The 22,188-nt window shown below is 37.6% G+C and overlaps 1 protein-coding gene across 3 annotated transcripts in view; it reads left to right on the plus strand.

Moving 5' to 3' along the window:
- ATRNL1 (attractin like 1) overlaps positions 1-22,188 on the plus strand; it is a 558,159-nt gene that overhangs the window by 115,595 nt on the left and 420,376 nt on the right. For 2 of the 3 annotated variants that reach the window (XR_009246557.1, XM_058671950.1), the window contains exons 14-17: positions 10,148-10,280; positions 13,750-13,931; positions 19,169-19,382; positions 20,865-21,053. Coding sequence is in view for 2 of the 3 variants with exons in the window: in XM_058671950.1 (XP_058527933.1) it covers positions 10,148-10,280; positions 13,750-13,931; positions 19,169-19,382; positions 20,865-21,053 (718 nt within the window). In the remaining variant the exon portion in view is untranslated. Of the gene's footprint in view, positions 1-10,147; positions 10,281-13,749; positions 13,932-15,272; positions 15,369-19,168; positions 19,383-20,864; positions 21,054-22,188 lie in introns of those variants that run through there. The other variant, XM_058671951.1, reaches the window with a different exon arrangement.

Consider the following 22,188-nt stretch of genomic DNA (forward strand, 5'->3'; position numbering starts at 1 on the left):
CTAAAATTAATTCATCTGATGTTACATGATAAAGGAATAAGAGAGAAAATAGTAAAGATACATGGCACATATGTATAACCAGTCATATGGTTGTAGCCAGTCTTTGTTTAAGATTAATCTTATTTATTTGAAAGACAGAGTTACAGAGAGAATGGGAGACATAGAGAAAGGAACCTAAAGGAATCTTCTCTGTCTGGTTATTCCCCAAATGGACATACAATAGATAGATCTGGGTCACATCCACGTTAGAAGCCTGGAATTCCATATGGGTCTCTCATGTGAGTGTCAGGAGCCCAAGCACATGGGCCAGTTTCCTCTGCCTTCTTAGTCACCTTAGCAGACAGGCTGATTGGAATTAGACCTTTCAGTACTTTAACTGATGCTGATGAGGGAAATTAGTGCTGCATAGTGCGGCTTAACCTGGCACAACACAATGCCTGCCCCTGTAGCTTGACTTTGTAGCTACCTCATTCCATTACCTGTTCTGTATTCTCTTTGCCTTCAGCAAGGTGCTTATCATTCTTTTTCTGATGGGGTGATTGAAACCTTTATTCAGAAAGTTCTGGGGCAGTAGTCATCCTGAATGGATTGGACTGTTGCAGTTTCCATTTACATTAATCACTGGCCATGGTTAATAGTAAGAGCTGTCCCAGAGGATCTCCTGTATTCCACACTTGTCTGTTTCTGTTGTATATTGTGCAGTGGCAGCCCATTTTCCCTTTACGCGTCAGAATCGATCTCTGCAGACATCACAGCAATGTCCTTCTTTGCTTCTAGATTTAGAAGCATGAGGAGTTCAAATGGCCGAGTGGCAGTCTTAATATCCAGTTCAAGGGAATTGTATTTTCTGTTGGAAAGATTCTTCCTTCTGGGACTAAGACTCTAGGCCACGTGAACATAAAGTTTCTGTAACAGGAAGAGAGATTTTTCTGGTGCATCACTAGAGCTACTAGCAAGGGGGGGTTGCTCCTTGATTACTGTAACTCACAAATTCTGGCTGTGATAGAAATAGTATCATTTGCAGATGGGCCAAGACATAGTTAATTTGAAATTTTTCCACTTTAAAGTAGTGCCAAAGTATTATACATTCTGTAAAAACTGTACTTTCCATTTTGAATTTTGATCTTCTCCTGTCTTAATGATATGATGTGAAATACTCTCTTGGATTGTTTGGCAGTGGCGATGACCCTCACCTCCAAGTCAGACACATGGTTATGAGGGTAAAAAATTGGTTTTCAGCAGTGTGATAGGATGCTAAACTGTCATGTTCAGCATTTTTGGCCTATTAATCACAGTTTTGATTTTATATTTCCAATTCCTGACTTTTTTTCAGAAGTAATTCCATTGTAAGTTGAGGGTTATCTCTATTGGATGCCAATTCAAACCTTATAAAGCTTTCTAGAGAACTTTGCCAGAACTAGCTAATAGTGTCCCTGAATCATTACAGGATCATTTCAGTGTTTTGTTTGACTGCCTACTTCAGGACTGTAAAGAACTTGTTAAGAACAGTAATTTGTCAACATGAGATTATTGCCACACTTCGTTTATTGAGAAGTGAGTATTTTGATTGGATGGTGGAGAATGCATTTTGTGGGTCTGCTGATGATAGAAGTACTGTATGTAGGAAAAGCGAATCTTGATCTAGAATAAGTGTGTCTATCAGAACAAAATGCTGCTCCTTCCATGATTGAAGCTGTCCACTGCAGTGGACTTACCGCTAGGTACGTGTCTGATAACCTAGGGGAACTGGTGTTGGTCTTTGCTACAAGCAGAATGGGCATTCAGCATTGGCCATAGTCAGGTAAACCTTGGTGAGTGCACTTCCTGTTTGCGGAGCCTATGTATAACCTCCATTCCTGGTATCATGGCTTCTTTGACCATGAGCCCATTGGGCCTTGACTGGGGTTGCTTGGGGCAAAGAAGCTGAAAGATATTTATAGAATTGGCCATATTTGCTTATTAAAATTCCTCTATTGCTGTTGTAATCTTTTGATGTGCTTTTATATAGGTTAGTCCTTTTATGATTGTGCCAATCTAGAGAGATATCTCCATGTAACTCTTTCCCCATATTTCGGAAATCTTCTCACCAATTTTTCAGATGTGGTGCATCCAAGTCCCTGACTGCTCAACCAATCCTTTGGATACTGTTCATGAATTTATATCTAGTTGCATATCATTTCTCCTTCCAATAAGAGTGAACAACCAGTTGTACTGATTGAAGTTCTGCCCTCAGGAGATTTCCTTCATTCTGTCCCTACAAGGGCTGCCTAGTAGTGTTACTAGTTCTGTTGGCAACACCCGCGTCGCCACGTACCCCGAGCTGAGCGGAGGGACTAGGGTTACAACACAGACAATACGCAGAAGACAACAGGCAGTACACCGGATGTCAATCGATGATAGATTCATCTTTATTGCAACTCCAGGCTTTCTTTTATACTCTGCCTAGCTCCTCCCAGTGTTTATCCAGTCCTCAAGTGGCCACCCTAAATCCTTCGAGTTCCTCCAGTAGTGGCCACCCTAAATCCCTTGAGTTCCTCCCAGTGTTTATCCAATCCTCTAGTGGCCACCCTAAATCCCTCAAGTTCCTCCCTTGTTTATCCAATCCCTTGGCAGATAACTTGACAAATAGGAAGCAGGAACTTGCGGTTAAGCCAGTGGCTAGATGTATCAGGCCAAAATTGCCAATCCTGTTACGCTCTGAGAAACAAGCTAAGCTGTGGAGTTAATCCTTGGGAGACTGGGGCCTGCAAGTTCTCCACTTCTGGTGATCCCTGCACATGTTACAGAAATACATGTAAATCAGATTCTTTTCTGTTTAAAGTAACTTTTATGTATTCAATATATTTGAAATAGAGATGGGGGAGGGAAAGAGAAACTGCGGAAGGTAGAGAAGGAGAGAGGGTGGGAGAAAAAAAGGAAAGGAGGGAGGGTGGGAGGGAAAGAGAGAGAGAGAATCTTTTCATCCTTCTGGTTCACTCCCTAAATTACCTCAGTGGCTGGGCCTGGGTCAGGATGAAGCCAGGAACCCGAGAAGTCTAGATGTCCACATACGTGGCAGGGACCCACGTACTTGAGCCACTACCTGCTGCTTCTCAATGTGTGCAGCAGCAGGAAAGAACCAGGATTGGAACCTAGTTACTGTAATGTGGGATATGAGTAGCCCAGTGGCTGTTCACGTGGCCCATGTCACAGGGCACACTGCACAGCCTTCAGGATCTTTCACAGGGCATTGTCTTACTCTAGGCTTCCCTTGAAACCAGAAGCCAATGCTTCACTCCCTAGCAATGAAAAATACTTTAAAAACAATGCAACAAAGCAAATTGTGTTAATAGGTACATGTGTTCCACATATGCATTCCGAACTGAGGGAAAAAAAAACCATGGGTTAGGTTTGGGATCTAGATGACCTATTATTCCAAAATAGACTGCAGCTAGAATTCCATAGATAACCTGACTCCCAAGCCTGACTTGTGGATCACAGTGAAGTCTTGAGTCTCCTGGAATTAGTGTTACTTCAGAGCTGGTATTAAGTATTGATAATGTTATTTTTTTCTGACATATAGTTAACCTGCATAAGGCTTGGAAGATGAGAAGTCTTATTTTCTACTATACTAGTCTCTTTTCTCCCCTTCATTTAAGCAGTTCTGTGTCTAAAAACTGGCTCAGTTATAGGCGCTAAGTGAGGGGCTGTGGATTTTTTATGATCAGGTTAGACATTTCTTCACATAATCTACACATTTTCTGCTTACCTAGGTCAATTAGGCATTTAGTAGTCTTCCTTGTGTTTCACTTTGAGCAACTCTGTAATTGGCTACCCCGTGGCATAGATCTAAGCAAGGCAGACGGTTTTGACTGCTTTGTACTGTCCATCATTGTTCCAGTATCCATCTTTCCTGTGATAGTAAGTGCTGCCACTTGGACCCTGCCTCTTTGGGTTCCAGTTGTGTTCATTGCATTTAAGGTTTCCAATTGAATCACGGTATTTCCCACAATGCTTGGCTTGCAGAGAACAATCATAGAACTTTTCAAGAATTTGCAGGGTCTCCCTCACGTATTTATTTCTCATAGTAATGGTAAAAGGCCTCTCTTCTGGACTCTCCAAGTGCGGATAAGTGGATACTAAATGACAGATCCACTTTGATATTCCAATATTTCTAGCCCTTAAATTCATCCATTTTTCAATCTGTACAGAGCTGGCATTTTTATTTGTTCAGTGTGGGCTACCTTTTAAAGTAAATTTCAGCCAACCAACTCTTGGAATCCTTCCTAACTATAGCAAGGTATAGCACTAAATCACAGAATTTCCACTTCGTGGGTTGATTTCAATAAATTTGACCTGACACAGTTTTTTTAATTTCCATCATTATCCCTTATCCTGTTTACTCATTTACACATGTATTTCCTGGATTTTTTCCTGTGTAAATTGGAAGGTTCAAGTATTTGCTTTGGCAAGTAATGCATTTCTTCCCATGCCATACTTTGTTTCTCACCTTTAAAAACCTTCTGGGACTTGAATCTAATTTTATCTAGAAGTGGAGATGTAACTAGGATTGTCATGTGAGGGCATCTGCTTCCCCAGCCACCCCTTTCTAAGCCAGTAGAAGGCTAACCCCTCCTAGGAGGGCTGAGGTGGCAATGCCAATATCTTGTAGTAGAGAAAACATCATATCATGTATGCACACACCCTGATCCATGTAAGTGATGGTTATATTTCCAAGGCAGGTATTTTATGCAATTTTTGCTAGCTCATGCTATTCTTGATAGAAATAAACAGCACTTGCAAGAAATTAGTATTTTTTATTTTTGGACAGAATATCAGTTACCTAGGCCAGGGAGACACAAGCCCAGTGACTTTGAATGAATACTGGGAAAAATTTCAAAGCAATAAAATTCTTGTAAGAGTTTATGTATTGTAATACTGAAAATACATTGGCTTGGTCGAAAAAGCCAACTTTCGCATAATACAATGTAATTAATGAATAAAAAAATAAATAATAATTTTAAAAAAAAGACGAAAAGCCAACCTTGAAGTAATATAATAGGTTAAAAACAACTTCAGAAAGAGACATTGAAAAGAGTACTGAAAAGGCAGTAAATGGTTAATTTTAAAGAGGTCATTTTGGGAAAGATAATCTATAGACAGAAATCAGAGAGGACGAGTGTTGAGCTGCAGTCCCTTAGTCCAGTCTCGCCTTTGCTTCTGAACCAGCGTGTTGTTGATACGCATTCTGGAAGGCAGTAGGTGATGGCTCCAGTCCCTGCCATGCACTTGTGAGCTCTGTGGAGTTCATGACTGTTCACATAGCCGTCCCAGCCCTTTCTGTTGTGGGTATTTGAGGAGTAAACCAGCTCTCTGTCTCTTTCTGTTTCTTCTCCCCTCTCTCTATATGCATCTCTGTCTCTATCCCCCATGCCATTCAAACCCAAACCAAACAGGATTACTCAAGCTTGGTGTAGGTTAGGACATAACTCAGTTCAGACTTACTTAATAGGTAAGACTAATAACTCTGTCTTGATACTCTTCAGGTAAGTCTCAGTAGTATTTCTCTTGAATGCCTTGCAGACTGTTTTTAGAGGCAGTTCCTTCTCATTACAAACTGTCAGTGCTTGCTGTTTACCAGGTGTTACATAGTTAAATCCAAACAGGTAACAAACTTATTCTCAAACCTGCAGAAATTTGTTTGAGTCAGAGTTCTCCAGAGAAACAGAACCCAGGAGAAGATCCATCCTTCTGTCTGTGTATGTATGTGTCTGTGTATGTATTTATCTAATCTTTCTGTTACTCATTGTCTGCTTTCATTCACCCATCCTGAATTTTGTTTAAAAAGTTGGGTTATTCAGTTGTGGAACTGTAGAATTCCTTGTCTGCAGATTGATGAGACAGGAAAACCAGTGATGTAGGTTCCAGTCTGAGTCTAGGGGCCTGATGACCCAGGAGTGGGGGACACAGCTGATGGACAGAGGAAGCCTCAAGTCCTGAGTTCAACAGTCAGGAAAAGAGAACACTTCTCCTGTGGCCTTTTTGTTGTATTTAGGCCTATAAGAGAATGATCGATATTCACCTACACTGGCGAGGGCATTGTGCATTCTGCTTTACTCAGGCTAGTTACTCATCTACTAACCTCACATAGAAATAACCTCACAGATATACTCAGAAATGCTGTTTAGCCCAATGACAGGGCACTCTTGTGTGCTAGTCGTATTGCCACACGCGATTAACCATGCGGGATCAAAATAGAGAACATTTGAAGTTAAAATTGAGGAACAGATTTTATTTTAGCTTTTTAATGTTTAGACATTGCCATAATCTGTTCAGACTTCCATAATATAACATCATATACTGAGTTGCTTCTAAACAAGAGAAATCTATTTCTCACTCTTCAGGGGTGTACGTAAGTTTAAGTTTAAGGCACTTGTAGATTTGGTGTCTGGCTGGAATCCACTTTGTGTTCCATTAAAGGTTTGTTTTCAGTTCTTCCACACATGCTAGAAGGAGAGCTGTGGTCTGTATAGCCCATGTGATGGCACTAATTCCCTATATGAGGACTCTAGCCTCATGAACAAACCGCTTTCTGGAAGCCCCACCATTAGGGCTGCTGAGGGACTCAGCTTCTGTCTTGGGCCTTGGGAAAAACTTGGAGGACTGTACATAGACAGGGACTAGTGGACAGGACTTACTGACAGCAAAGGTTGGTGGCCAAGCTCAGAAGCTGTGCTGCTGTGTTCCCAGCAGCTGAAGCAGATGCTTCTGTTCGGAGTTTCTAGCTCTGAGCAGCATCCTTTAGCCACTGGAGGATCCTTCACTATATTGTAGGTGTTTGTGCCTGATTGCAATGTTGGTGTAACATACTCTAACATACATCGTATTTCACTGTCACCTTAAGTTCCTTCCAGAGATGTGTTTCTTACTACTATAATTAAGCACAGATTGGTCAGCAGTTAAGATGCCTGCTCAACCTGGTGAATACTGGTTTTGCTTCTCTGTGTGGTGTCTGGCTGCTTGATCATTGTTGATCAGTGCCTCTTTTTTTGTCACGAAATAGTTGTGACATCCTTAATGTTTACTTCATAGCTGGTCTTTTTCTGTTTCTTTTTTAATATTAATTTTTACTTGAAAGGCAGAGAGAGAATGATGAAGAGAAGGAGAGGGAGGGGGGGGAGGGAGGGAGGGAGAGAGAGAGAGAGAGAGATCTTTCATCTGCTGCTTCCCTCCCTTGGTGGCTGCAAAGGCCAGAGCTGGGCTGATCCAAAGTGAGGATCGATCCAGGAGTTTCTTCAGATCCTCCCATGTGGGTGCGGTGGCCAAGTTCTTTAACTATCTATCTCTGCTTTCTCAAGCTATAAGCAAGGACTTAGAGCAGAAGTGGATCAATTGGGACACAAACTGATAGCCATATGGAAACCTGGCACTGCAGGTGGAGATTTAGCACACTACACCACTGCCCCAGCCCCATAAGCTGGTCTGTTACTGTCTCCTATTTCAGTGAGCCACTATCTATCCAGCACATCACTTCCTAATACCCTGATATTAAGGATCGGATTTCAATGTAGGAGCTTTGTGGACACTTTAAGCCCATATCAAACATTAGCACATGTGGAAAATCATGCACTTAGGTTAAAAACATTTTAGAAGTTGCATTATGTAAATTGTGTCAAGTGTTCATTATATAAGTGTCCTTTGCTTTTGATGATGTATTAGCAGTAACTCATTGAGTAAATAGTGTAAATAAACACATGGTACTCACTTGTAATTTAGAATTTGATGTTCTGTGTCTTTTAGACAGCTTATCAAAATATCTGGTGATTACACTAAATGTTATTGGATATAGAGTATTCTGTGAGATTTTTAGTACAAATTATGTACATTGAGATATCCCTTTTCATTTTTTTAGCCATAGTTACTTCAAGTTGTATATTTTGTGCTCTATTAGGTCAAGTAACCTGATTGCTTCTCAAAGATTTTCCCTTATGATTAATTTAAATATGTTAGAATTAAGATGAGCAGAGGAATAGATACTCTTGATAGCATGTTAACTGAAACACCTCTGGTTCATTAGTCCAGAAAAGCAAGATATGTTTTAGAATAACAATCATCTTTCTTTCATCACTGAGGAACTTGGCCTTGTGTGCAAGTGACATAGTTTAATCTTTATGCTTGCTCAGTATCAATAAATGACTATTGTACTGAATGCTAAGCAGATTTATTTGGATGTGGTTCTATTATTACCGTTGTTACTCCGACCATTGATATTAAGCTGCTCTCATTTTTCAGCATTTAGTCAATCCCTTGTTAATTTTATGTTATCCAGTAATCCCAATAATCTAAATAAATATGGATTTTTTTCATTTGGCTGGCAAATGTTTGGAGCTACATTGAGTATACAGAGTAATGCTAAGATTTATATTGTATATAAAACAGGAATTATGAATTATATAAAAATAAGTAGAAAGTTTAGGTATTTTCAAAGAAAATGTAGTGGTTGAATAACAGTCACAATGGATTCTGAGTACAAAAGTATCTATTTTTTATTTTTAAGGGATAATGGTAAGTATATCTGAGTTGTTTATATCCGTAACCTAATAATAAATTTGATTTGTGTTAGAAAAATTAACACTTTTTGAATTGAGGTGATTTGATGTATTTCATAAAGGATAGCATACTGCGATGTAAAGGAATATTTGCTGGATGACATTTCAAAGTAAGAGTATAAAAATTACCTAAGTGGTTTGTGTATGTTGTGCAATTATAACTTAATTGTAACTTTCAGGCTTATAAATTGGGAATAAACATTTAACTCCTTTACATGAGAAGGCCTGAGATGGATATATACCCGTGAAAAAAGTGGAATGGGGCACCAAGTACAACACTGAGTTCCTTTCAATTTTTTTTATCATAAATAGAGTCAAACGAAGCATGGGCTGAAAATAGTAGCATGCCTCCCATTCTCTTTTCTTTCTTGACTGACCTTTAACCTCTCAGTCAGTGCTAGAATTAGTTGTAATATGATTACGTTATGTAGTGGAGTAAAACAACACTAATATTTCCAAGTTCTTTGTAGCATTGCTGAATCTTAAAGGAAATGTGATTAAAACAAAGGAGAAACACCAATTGACTAAAATTATTTACTGACTATGAAAGTAAAGTTAGTTTGAATTGTTAGGACAACAGTTTTTCTTTTAATAGTGTACTAGATTTTTATAAAGCATCTCTTTAACTTTATTAGGTGTTACTCTAAAAGATTTTTGTGATGGTTTTCATATGAGTAGAATAATTTCATTTTGTTAATAAGTAAAAATGCCTTTTCACATTGACTTTACTTACTGAATCCCAAGCCTGTTTTCAAGTTCAATAGAGAAGTTTTTGCTTGATGATTTCTGTAGCAGATGGTATGACTTGTACTTTTCTTTTAGTAAGCACTCATTCCAGTTCTGAGAAATAGTTCAGTTTATTAAAAAAAAACTTTAAACAAATAAAGTTTTGTAGAGTTTATTTAAGCAAAGAAAACATCCTTTTCTTTTATTAAAAAATTTGTTTTTATTGGGAAGATGAACTTCTTCCTGGTCTTTCACACGGGTGCAGAGTCGCAAGTCTTTGGGCCGTCCTTGACTGCTTTCTCAAGCCACAAGCAGGAGCTGGATGGGAAGTGGAGGAGATGGGACATGAACCAGTGCCCATGGGGGATCCTGGCACTTGCAAGGCGAGGATTTAGCCACTAGGCCATCACCCTGGGCCCAAAGGAAAGCTCTTTAATCAGGGAGCACCTTGCTCCAGCAGAGGTTCACAAGAGTCTATGGTCAGGCAATATTTGTACACATGACAAAGAGGTGACAGACACAGCTTGATTCGCCAAGGCTTACTGTTGTATTACTGCACGGTGTGATCGTTGGCAGTTTAGCTGAGACTCAGCTGTTTTCAAAATCTTAGGTTGTGGCTTGATTACATTTTAAGTTTATTTTGTGTGGAGGATTTTAGGTCAGAATTTAATTTAGCAAGCGTATGAAATAGAATACCTTTCAGTTCAGTAGATTGGATTTGAAATGAAAATATGTAATATTAAGCTTAATAGGAGATTTAAAAACACTGAAGTGCAAGAGTTATTGTTTATACAGTAGCAAAAACTAATACATTTTATCTTTCAATTTTCTAGTCTGTCAAAAACTACACCAAATGTCATGTGAGAAATGAGCAGATCTGCAACAAACTTACCAGCTGTAAAAGCTGCTCACTAAACCTAAACTGCCAGTGGGATCAGCGGCAACAGGAGTGCCAGGCTTTGCCAGGTAACGGTCTTACAGTGCCATCCGTGAGCTTTCTGCTCTGCAGATGAATGGCATCACAGGAAAGTGCAGTTAGTAAAAATATTACATTTTCTTCAATTAAAGCAAAATGAAGTAACACCGTATTGCAGAAGTAATAACAGTATATTTGCTGCATGGGAATTATAATGGTTCATTTGCTTCCAGTGCTTTTCAGATGTTCATGATTTCTTACATCTTGTATACGTAACTTTTATCAGATATCTTTTTACTTGTAAGGAGAGATGTTTTAAATACTTGAGGATAAGTTACTAAGACTGAATCCGGTTTTAGAAAATATTAATATTTTGTTATATTTCATATATTTTGAGTGTCCTTTATTTCAGGAATTCAGTGATTATTTCCTAGTTTTATAAGAATTTGAATTGTACAAACCCATGTTTTACTTGGCTTATTTTAAAAGGATTATTTTAAAAAACTGTTTTTCTTTTTTTTTTTTTATAGTTCAGAATCTTTTTTTGTTTTGTTTTGTTTTTTGTTTTTTTTTAAAGATTTATTCATTTTATTACAGCCAGATATACAGAGAGGAGGAGAGACAGAGAGGAAGATCTTCCATCCGATGATTCTCTCCCCAAGTGAGCCGCAACGGGCCGGTGCGCGCCGATCCGATGCTGGGAACCTGGAACCTCTTCCGGGTCTCCCACGCGGGGGCAGTGTCCCAAAGCATTGGGCTGTCCTCGACTGCTTTCCCAGGCCACAAGCAGGGAGCTGGATGGGAAGTGGAGCTGCCGGGATTAGAACCGGCGCCCATATGGGATCCCGGGGCTTTCAAGGCGAGGACTTTAGCCGCTAGACCACGCGGCCGGGCCCTATAGTTCAGAATCTTAAGTCTATCACTCTGAAGCTGACAGTTCTTAGTGTCAGGGTTTAACTGGCTACCAAGGATCATTTCTGATGGGTTTTAGTCTCTCTTTCTCCAATAAGTTTAATTTTTTCATAGAAAAGTTTGCTACGCTATGTAATCCCAAATATTATTAGAAAAAATGGCATCATAGAATTTATTTTGAAAGTGAATCTTTCAAACTAATGAAGAAAAAAAAAGAGAAGAAGCAAGGAAGGAAGGCAGGAAAAAGAAAGGGAGGAAGACAATTACTGCTGTATCTACGAACTATTCTTTATATTAATAAGTATATTTTAAAACATGAATATTTCTTGCAAATCCATGCAATATAAACAAATTAGACTGCCTTTAAAGTTATCATTAGTGTTTGGGAATTTTTATTAATGTTTTTAATTTTGTTAATAAACTGAAAAAGATTTTTAACAGTGATATGTGCATATGTGTTTACTTTGACTAAGTTGGAACATGTTAATTTGGTAGGAAGGGTTGAGAAATAACAGTGAGATGACTCTAAAAGGGAAAAATTGGTTTCTAAGAGTTTAGTTATGAAACTGTCATGTGGATACTGACGGTGCTTGCTTGTAGGAAGACACTGTGTATCCTGACCCCAAATAAGATTTGACTGGAGCAATGTATATGCTTCAAAGAAATTTAATTTATAAGAAAGGAATTTGGTTGTCAGTAGAAGTTTGGGAAAATGATAATAAAATTACCTTTGGTTGTATCCGGTAGATTGAAAATACAGTTTTCATGTAGTTCTAGGTATTAAAGAAGAGTTAAGGCAATAATGTAAAACAGTGCCATACCAGTTAATTTTTATTTAGAGTGCTAAGGTTTTTTTTTTAGTATTTATTTATTTATTTACTTATTATCATTGGAAAGTCAGATATACAAAGAGAAAAGAGAGAGAGAGGAAGATCTTCTCTCCGATAATTCACTCCCCAAGTGGCCACAATGGGCAGAGTTGAGCTGATCCGAAGCCAGGTGCCAGGAGCTTCTTCTGGGTCTCCCACATGGGTGCAGGGTACCAAGTCTTTGGGCTATCCTCAACTGCTTTCCCAGGCCATTAGCAGGTAGCTGGATGGGGCTGCCAGGATTAGAACCGGCGCCCGTATGGGATTCCAGTGTGTGCAAGGCGAAGACTTTAGCCACTAGGCTACCATGCTGGGCTCAGAGTTCTAAGTTTTTGAAATAAAATATGCAATTTATGGTAAGTTGTAGTATTTCTCACTGATATTACATTACAAAAATTTCAAAAATATGGAAAAGTTAGAGAGTATGGCTGATATTCATACCCTGGATTCCACAACTGTAGTCACTCTATTTGCTTTATCCTCAATGACTGTCTTTGCCATCTGCTGTTCATTCATTAATCCACCTAATGGTAAAATGGCAGGGACCTAATAGGCACCCTTAGCTGGTTTCCTCTTGGTGGAGGGGATGTGAGAATATGTCTGTTTCAGATCTGTTTATACAGAACAAAGGAGCAGTACATTCCTGCAGCTGGAAGAGCACATTTGTAATGGGATTTAAAATATTGCTTTAAATGAATAAGTAAATATATTTAAAGAAACTGATGTTTTAATTTTAATAGGATCACATCATTACATATTCATACAGTGAAGATTTATAGGACTGTCAATAATACCTAAGAGTTGAAGGCGAGCGTGTTTGAGAATGCTGCCTAGAATCCTCTCCTAAGGGCTGTAGTAAGGCTTCTGAGGCGCTCATGCATGCCAGCAGTCTGCACTCTATATTTAATGTGATAGGGAAACTAACGTGTAGCCCAACTGTATAGACCAGAATGTTAGTAAGACACTGCATTGTTAATTAACGAACACTAAAGTTTAACTTTAAAATGCCTTCATAAACATGCAATTAGAAAATTGTTCAATTTTAACACTATGAATGAACTATTATCATTGAATATCACATTTAACCTTTGTAAAGTTTTGAAGAATTTATATAAAAATAAAAATTGCACTGTAATGTTTCTTTATTAAACACAAGTGAAAGGAGGTATTTTTTATTCACACTAATAATTTAAAAAATCTATGAACCCCACTCCTAGTAAGACAGTGGACTTGAGATATAGAAACTAATTTTGAAGATTGGTAATCTCATAGGAAGAAACTTGAAACTACTTCTTCTTATGTAGCAGTTGTTCTTATGTTAAAGTGTTCTTGTCTTTGTGATCTGGACTTTGGGATATGGACAATAAGAATAATTTTGCCTTGAGAGGTATCACATATGAATACACCTTTACATGGAAAATGTTAACAGCCAACACATTTTCACAGACTTAATAGAACCATAGTTCCTGCTTAAAAACTGAAGGAAAATATTGTGTTTTGTTCTGTTCTCCACCTAAGAATTAGCCAAATTGCTTTGGGATATTATTGAGAAACTTATAATGCCATATTTTTAAACGATTTAAATAAAAATTGATGTTCTATTTCAAATTCTGAAATAGCTTAAAAATACAACTGCTGTTTTGTGATCTAAAAACAACACACACACACACACACACACACATATATATAGTTATAGATATAGATAGACACTTATTTTTTATTTTGTCTTTTTGTCTAGCTCATCTTTGTGGAGAAGGATGGAATCATGTTGGGGATGCTTGCCTTAGAATCAATTCCAGCAGAGAAAGCTATGATAATGCAAAGCTTTATTGCTACAATCTTAGTGGAAATCTTGCTTCCTTAACAACATCAAAAGAAGTAGAATTTGTTCTGGATGAAATACAGAAGTATACACAGCAGGTAACGTCTGCATATTTTATGTTGTGATGATAATAATCCCTTAATTCTTGAAAATGACTCATTCTTTTTGTGTTACTAAGTGCGTCATTTTTGATGAATCTTGATAAGAGGAGGCAGATTTGAAAGTGAATTGACGTAGGACTTGTTCTGTATTTATTTTGGTAACTTAGTTTTATAGTTTTCAATAGTAAACACAAATAACTACACTTAGAAAGCATGCGCATATGATTTAAGAATAACTGCTGTATGTGTGGTGGAGATGATTTGCCTTGGACACTTTTCAGAGAAAATATCATCAAGTATTAGCTGCAGGAAAAACGTAATAAATGATTTCTTGTAAAAAATGAGATATGGCGAGTAAAGAATATACATGTATTTTGCTTTTGAATATTTACCATGATCGCTATTCTTATTTATTTATTTATTTATTTAGCTTTCAAATTCTCTATTCTTGTCTCTGGGGAAAGGGAAGAGTTAAATGGGGAAGCCACACCCAGCCTTCCAAATATCCCTGTACCCAGGGATGGGAACACCACCCGACATCAACCCAGGGTCCCAATGTAGTGCATGTTTTGAGGGTTATGACAAATTGGTTTGATTAGTTCTGAGATGCTAATTTCGCTGATACAGGGGTGAGTCATCCCTCCCAGTTTCCATTGACTGATGCAGTCGACCACAAGTCTCCATTTTTGGTGTCCTTATTTGCTGGAGTAGTTGTCCAGTTTGCTCTGTTCTTCCTCTTCTGCAATACCAGATGAGCTACCCTATTCACCATGTGCATCAGGGTCTGTGTGCACTGTTCCACCTTTTTGCCTGCATGTAGATCCAAGGACCAGGGCTAGGTGACCCAAGCCCCGCCAGATTCCCCACCTCCATGGGTCATACACCCAGCACCCACCTGGCATGTGGGTCTCAGGACCCAGGCCAGGCAACCCAAGACCTGCTAGATGCCCCATCCCTGGGGCTCATGGACCTGGCACCCACTGTTTTTTGTTTGTTTGTTTTTTGGCATGTATTTGACAGGCAGAGAGAGAGAAAGAGGGAGAAAGAGTTCTGTTCTACTGGGTTACTGCTCTAGAGCCTGTGATGGCTGGGAGCAGGACAGGGCCAGGTCTAGTATGTGGGGACAGACACTTCAGTACTTGAGCCATCACTACTGTCCTGCAGGGTGACAGGAAGGTGGAGTCTGGAGCCAGAACTGGCAGTCACACTCAGGCATTCTGATGTGGACATGGGTTTCTTTACTAATTACAAGCTAAATACCTGCTTCCTCTGTCATTCTTTTGTGAGTTATTATTTTTGTGTCTTAATTCCCACCATTGCTGTTACTACTATTTCCAGGAAGCTTTATTTGGAGACTGAATTTTTAGGTAAATAAATGATTTTATTTGATGAATAATTAATATCAACATTGATTCTGGAAAAAGTATCTGCTTCAGATGAGTATTGTCGCTTTTCCATGGTAAGTAATTGAAGTTTTTGTGTGGCTGTTCAGTCTCCCCTTCCTGCCTATTCTGATACTTGTGGTTAAATCAGTGTATATGTTTCTTGTAATTATCAATAATGGATAATCTAATTTCTAGTGTCACTTTTTATTTGTGGGGCCAAAGTCCTCTCCATCACTGATAGCATTAGTAGATTAATAAAAGCCCTGGCTTTGTAAATATTCAAATGTTTTTAAATGGATATCCCGCTGGGTTATTTTCCTTGTAAAAGATACCTTTCTAGACTAGAATATAGTGATGAAAAACTATCCTAACTTTATATGAACAGTAGATCAATAAAACCATTTTTGTTGAATTGTAGCTATAGTTTTCTGTGAAAAAAGGCCAGAATCGATTCATTTAGCAGACTCTTGAGTAGCTTCAGTGCATAGGACTACCTGCTGTCTGCTGATAATGCAGAGATCAAAAGATAATCACTGTTCTCCAAGAGTTTAGAGACAAAATTAAACTGAAGTATGATAATTGCTATTATAGATGACCTAAGACAATAAATGATTTTTTAAAAAAATATTTATCTATATGTTTGAAAGGCAGAATTGGAGAGAGAGAGAGAGATGGTGAGATAGAGATCTTCCCTCTGCTGGTTTACTCCCCAGATGTCCGCAAGAGCCAGGGTAGGACCAGGCTGAAGCCAGGAGCCAGGAGTTTCTACCACAGCTCTGCTCTTAGTGCAGGGCCCCAAGCACTTAGGTCACTTTCTTGTGGTTTCCCAGGCACCTTCACAGGGAGCTGGGTCAGCAATGGAGCAGCCACTAACCTGAACCAGTGCCCATATGGGATGTCAGCATTGCAAGCTGCAGCTTTACCTGCACTGCTGCAATTACTTCAGCAAATGCTGGTTGAAAGCAGATATCTGTGCAGTACTGTGGAGCTGGAAGAGTTTCTGTGGAATACCCCAGGAATGTTTTTCAGGAGTTGGGTTTGGACATCACATGAAGATACATGTAAGGAGGCCGTAGCTATACCTCTATTCCTCCCTCTTAGCTGATAGGTGCTAGCAAGGTAGCAAAATCAGATATATTTGATAGCAGTTAGGAAGTGTCTATTGGTTTTGATAATGTTTTAGAAAATTTTAGCAAGGGATATTTATATAGTTTTATTTTTAATAGTATGGGGCACCAATTAAGATGTATTTGCATTTTTGTGATGCTGGGAACTTCATTTTTTTTTTGATACAATAAATGAGGGACAGTTAGCAGTCAATATGTGAGAATTAGTTTTACAGAATAATTGTTACCTTGAAATGTGCTATTTTAGAAGTTGCCATAGTTGTTTCTTTTTTGCCTATTATAAACCATAAAGATTGGGTTAACAGTTACTTTGGATTATGAAGAACTCTTGTTGTTTTGCTGAAACACATACACTGTTATTGAAGAAGGTTTTATTTTTATCACGAAGCTCAGTTTTAGCAGGATTTCAAAGGTAGAAACTTCCGCAAGGTGACACTCCATTAAGTATATCTTTAGCAAAATGAATTATATTCTGAGTCATTGCAGTTGTATAAACTCAAGATAACCCTTCTTTGGCAAGTAAAGATCGACATATTCATGCACTTTAAAGAGATATCTTGGGTCAAATGTTCATTTACTTATCAGAAATGGCTAATGAAATGTTACAATGATTTATAGTGTGCCTCAATAAATTTTCATAATATAGTAATTTATCTTTCATTTTCAACTGCCTATCCAGTTCACTTACTGAGTAACAGTTATGTTAAATGTTGTATAAACTGCTTCATTTTGCTGTTTTTCTTCTCTTTCTCTCTGATTCTTATCATGATGAATTAGGGAATAATATTTTATTTTAAATGACTTGTCTTTACAATAGTTTTGGAATATAGGGAGTATTGCTATAATGTGAATACAATTGTTAATCTGAAATATCTGTGCTGGATTTACTTCTGCTGCTGTTATTAAGAGCTGTAAGAATATTATAGCTTTTTGCTGTCAAAATATCTGAAAATTAATGAAATAGATAATGATCACAATATTAATCAGGATGAGTATTTTATAATTAGAACTGTTGTTTATGATGGACCATCTTCATTTTCGGCATCATGTTGGATGGTGGGCATAATAACTTTATTCTATTGAACTTTGTATAGCAAAATATATTGGTTACCTATTACCTAGCACTACACTAGGGAATAAATGACTTATGTTCTTAGCAGAAATTTGTAAAATGGTTTAATTTTTCTATGAATATTTATTAACTACTATATGAAATTCACTGAATTTATACATTTTATAGGTCTCTAAATCTTTGGTCATTTTGTGATGTAAAAAAAAAAAGATGTAGAATTTTTGGGCGTTTTAGTCTTCATATTGTAAAACCTTTGGTAGCTTAGTGTCGTATTGTACGTTAAATTAGAAGTGTTTATAATCAAATAGAGCTTTTAAAAATAACTCAGATCAAGAAGATATTATTTTGGGGGCATATTTTGAGGGTAACATTTTAAAATGAAGTAATGTTCAGGGTATATAAATGCAAAAATATTTTGATTTAAAGACAGTTTTGAAATACTAACGAAGGCACTAAAAGCAGTCATTGTCAAGCACTGTTACATTGTGGGCACAGGAGTTGAAGTTCCTCAATTGTTTTCAGCTCCTTTATTAATACAAATGGGTGACATTTATTTAAAGTTTCACCTACTTCCAAGTCTAGTTTTGTCGTTTTAGAAACTGCTATTTTGAAATCACCTACGTATTGTATATATTATGTGTTGATTTTGTTTTCTGTTTCTCCCAGTGCATATAATGGCAATTTTTATTTAGATTCTTAACCTACTAAACGTGGCTGTTTAAAACCTGCCAAGTTCAGAATAAATATATCTTTTTTTTTTTTTTTACAAAGGGAAGGAGACAGCGAGAGAGAGAGATCTTTCTTTTTTTTAAGATTTATTTATTTTTATTCCAAAGTCAGATATACAGAGAGGAGGAGAGACAGAGAGGAAGATCTTACATCCGATGATTCACTCCCCAAGTGAGCACAACGGCCGGTGCTGTGCCGATTCGAAGCCAGGAACCTGGAACCTCTTCCAAGTCTCCCACGTGGGTGCAGTGTCCCAAAGCTTTGGGCCGTCCTCGACTGCTTTCCCAGGCCACAAGCAGGGAGCTGGATGGGAAGTGGAGCTGCCGGGATTAGAACCGGCGCCCATATGGGATCCCGGCGCATTCAAGGCGAGGACTTTAGCCCGCTAGGCCACGCCGCCGGGCCCTGAATAAATATATCTTTAAAATGGTATCCTATATCATTCTCCAAAGTATCTCAGAATTGTTAATTATTCTTAAGATGCTATAAGTCATTAGAAGGGCACTTCTGTATATTTTCAAGTATAATTTTTCAAGATTGTTTTGTTTATTTGAAAGGCAGTTATGGGCAGGAGGTGGTCTTCTGTCCATTGATTCACTCCCTACGTGGTCACAGCAGCTAGGGCTGAGCCAGGTCAAAGCCAGGATCATAGAACCTCCTCTGGGTGTACCATGTGAGTGCAGGTGCCCCTGCCCATTGGGCATCCTCCACTGTTTTCTCTGCTACAGCAGCAGAGAGGTGAATGGGAAATGGTGCCCCTAGTGCTCAAACTGTTGCACATGTGGCTTAGAATGGGAGTCTTACTTTGCTGTGCCACAGTGCTAGTCCGTTAAATGTAGTTCATAATGATGGTAAACTCCTTGCTTGGGGGCTATATGGTGCAGTGTTTTTCATCTAATTTCTTTTTCCGATTGTTTACAGAAGGTAGCACCTTGGGTAGGCTTGCGCAAGATCAACATATCGTACTGGGGTTGGGAAGACATGTCGCCTTTTACCAACACAACACTGCAGTGGCTTCCTGGTGAACCGAATGATTCTGGATTCTGTGCATATCTAGAAAGGGCTGCAGTGGCAGGTTTAAAGGCTAATCCTTGCACGTCTATGGCAGATGGACTTGTTTGTGAAAAACCTGTTGGTAAGTAGTTTCATCAATATCTATTTCTTTGAAAATCTTTCTTAATCCCCTTTTCTGCCACTGATGCTATTTCCTTGCTCTTCATATAAATGCATTTTATCGACATGTTCCACTTTGTGATCTCAGCATTTACTTGTTAATGTTTTATGCTGTCTTTAGTTTTTGATGGAAATACTTGTATTATCAATATATGGTTATAGTTTCTTATAGTATAGGTATAATCTAGTCTTTACTTGTTAATTTCTTTCATTTTCAAGATAATAATTGAGAGAATCATGTGCTGTTAAGAAGATTGGCTTAATAATCTTATAGATTTATTATTTTGGTTGTCAAGTAAAAGGAACTATTCATATTAAAGCTTTTATAATAGCTCTTTGTTGAATAAGAAAGGACTGTGGGATTATTTTTCATTTTAAACATTTCTTTTGCCCTAGGCAAGAATATATCACATAAAATTTACCATCTTAATCATTTTTAAGTGTGTAGGTAGTGAAATTCAGTATATTCACACTGTGGTGCAAACATTACCATCATCATCCTCCAAGATGACTTTTTTTCATTTTATAAAATGAAACACTATTGTCTTTAAATAATAACACCTCAATTCCCTTTTCTTCTCCAACATTCTACTTTTTGTCTCAATGAATTTGCACTAAGTATCTCAAGTGAATGGGATAATATCTTCAAGATTCATCCACATTGTAATGTGTGTTGGAGTTTCATTCTTATTTAATAGCTTATTAATAATTCATTGTGTGAAAACATCACAATCTGTATAACTATTGATGGACACTTAGTTACTTCTGCCTTCTGATTATGGAATAATGCTTCTAATTCAAATATGTATTTGGAAGATTTTGACAAAACTGAAACAGCTAAATCAGGAAGAAACTTTGTGTTAATCTTTTTGCAGACTGATCATGTTGGTTTCCAAAAAAGGCTGTGCCCTTTTACATTTCCTTCTGCCCTGTACAGAGGTCTCGGTTTAGTCACGTCTTTACCAGAGTTTTTTCTCCCTTAATTAGTAGGGGAAAATTATATTTGTGTAATAAATAACCTGTATTATATGAAGTTATTATGGTAAGATGAGTATTAATATTGTTTATGCAAGAAACATTTTCACTGACATCTCTTTTAATAAGACATGGCATGTTTATGGAAAAAGTGTGGCTGGAAAGTAAATAATGCTGTGCCTAATAATCAGCTACTGGAAAAACTGTGTTATTGATTTTACTGTGATTTATCAGTTTTTAAATCATCTTTTATTTTACAGAATATGGTAAAGAAGTTATAAACTTTCGAATACAAATATAAGTTGAAATATATTGACTAATTATGTTTATTTTCATTTACCTTTTTATATTGTAGTGAAATTTGTTATATAATTATGGCAGTCCCTAAGCAATAAAACAAATAAAACCCATACACTATTATTAAAGTGCAGTTAAAATTAAATAATAATTATCTGTTGATTTATTCAAGTTAGTCCAAATCAAAATGCACGGCCATGCAAGAAGCCATGTTCTCTAAGGACATCGTGTTCCAACTGCACGAGCAGCGGCCTGGAGTGTATGTGGTGCAGCAGTACGAAGCGATGCGTTGATTCGAATGCTTATATAATCTCTTTTCCATATGGACAGTGTCTCGAGTGGCAAACTGCCACCTGCTCTCGTAAGTATTTTTTGTTTAATAGCAGTATGGATCACTTTTTCTATTATGGAAAGAAGAATGAAACATTTGTGGTTTTAGACAATGAAGGAAAATACTTGCACAATGATTTAAAGCATAGTTTTAAAACCCATGAATGCTATTTGCCTATGGTTTCAGTTGTATTGTGATTTTGAATTTCAGTAATTACAGTGTTTTAAATAATTTGCCACATTTGTGTGCTAAACTCTTCAGTTATTTGTAGACAACATCATACCACACAGTTGTATTCAGCTGCAGGATCACACACTACTTTACAGTGCTACTTCAGTGTCCTTCAGTCTAATAAATTTCTCAAGATTAATTTTGCTTACATGGCTTGATAGTTTTGAAGAATTTGCAAATGCTGTTCTTCAGGATTCTCAATTTGAATGTATTTATTTATTTGTTTATTTATTTATTTGTTTATTTATGTGAGATCAGGTTAACATAGGCTGCAAATCCAGGATGCATAGTCTTGGTAGTGTTATACTTGTTCTAAGTTGCGTGCCAGGAGGCAGATCCTTCCCCTTGCTAGTCTCATTTTTGCTAAGGATTATAAAGTGAGAATCCATTTGACTGATGTTTTTGATACTGACTACCAAGTGATTGTGAGAATGGCCTGGTTTACGAAGTCAGTTTATGCCAGAGTGACATTGCTAAGGAAATGGATAATACTACTGATAACATTTGCTGACCTGCTGGGGAGTTGAGACCCTATGATGCTGCTTCTGCTTGGTAGAAGGAAGGAAGGTACTCGCTTATTTTTCTACAATCTATCCTCTGACCCTGAGGCTCATGAAAAATACCCGTTTGACTAGGACATGATTTCATTGTTTAGATTTGTAACAAGAAAGCAGAACAGTTATTTACCTGCTTTTTGATGTTGAATCCTTTCACTCATGTGCCATTCATTGGGAACTGTTACTCTTATAATTGATATAGACTTTTTTTTGCATAGTGAACCTTTCAGGAACATATGAGTTTACTCTTCCACCAACACAGTTAGCTTCAGAATCATCTGAAATGTAGCTGGTGTTCAAGTTATGTATGCCCAAGACTCTTTGATTAGAACAAGACACAAACAAAATGGGAGGAATGTTTCTGGTACCTATTTCTT

This window comes from Ochotona princeps, chromosome 13 (assembly GCF_030435755.1).
Source record: "Ochotona princeps isolate mOchPri1 chromosome 13, mOchPri1.hap1, whole genome shotgun sequence".
Classification (NCBI taxonomy): domain Eukaryota; kingdom Metazoa; phylum Chordata; class Mammalia; order Lagomorpha; family Ochotonidae; genus Ochotona; species Ochotona princeps.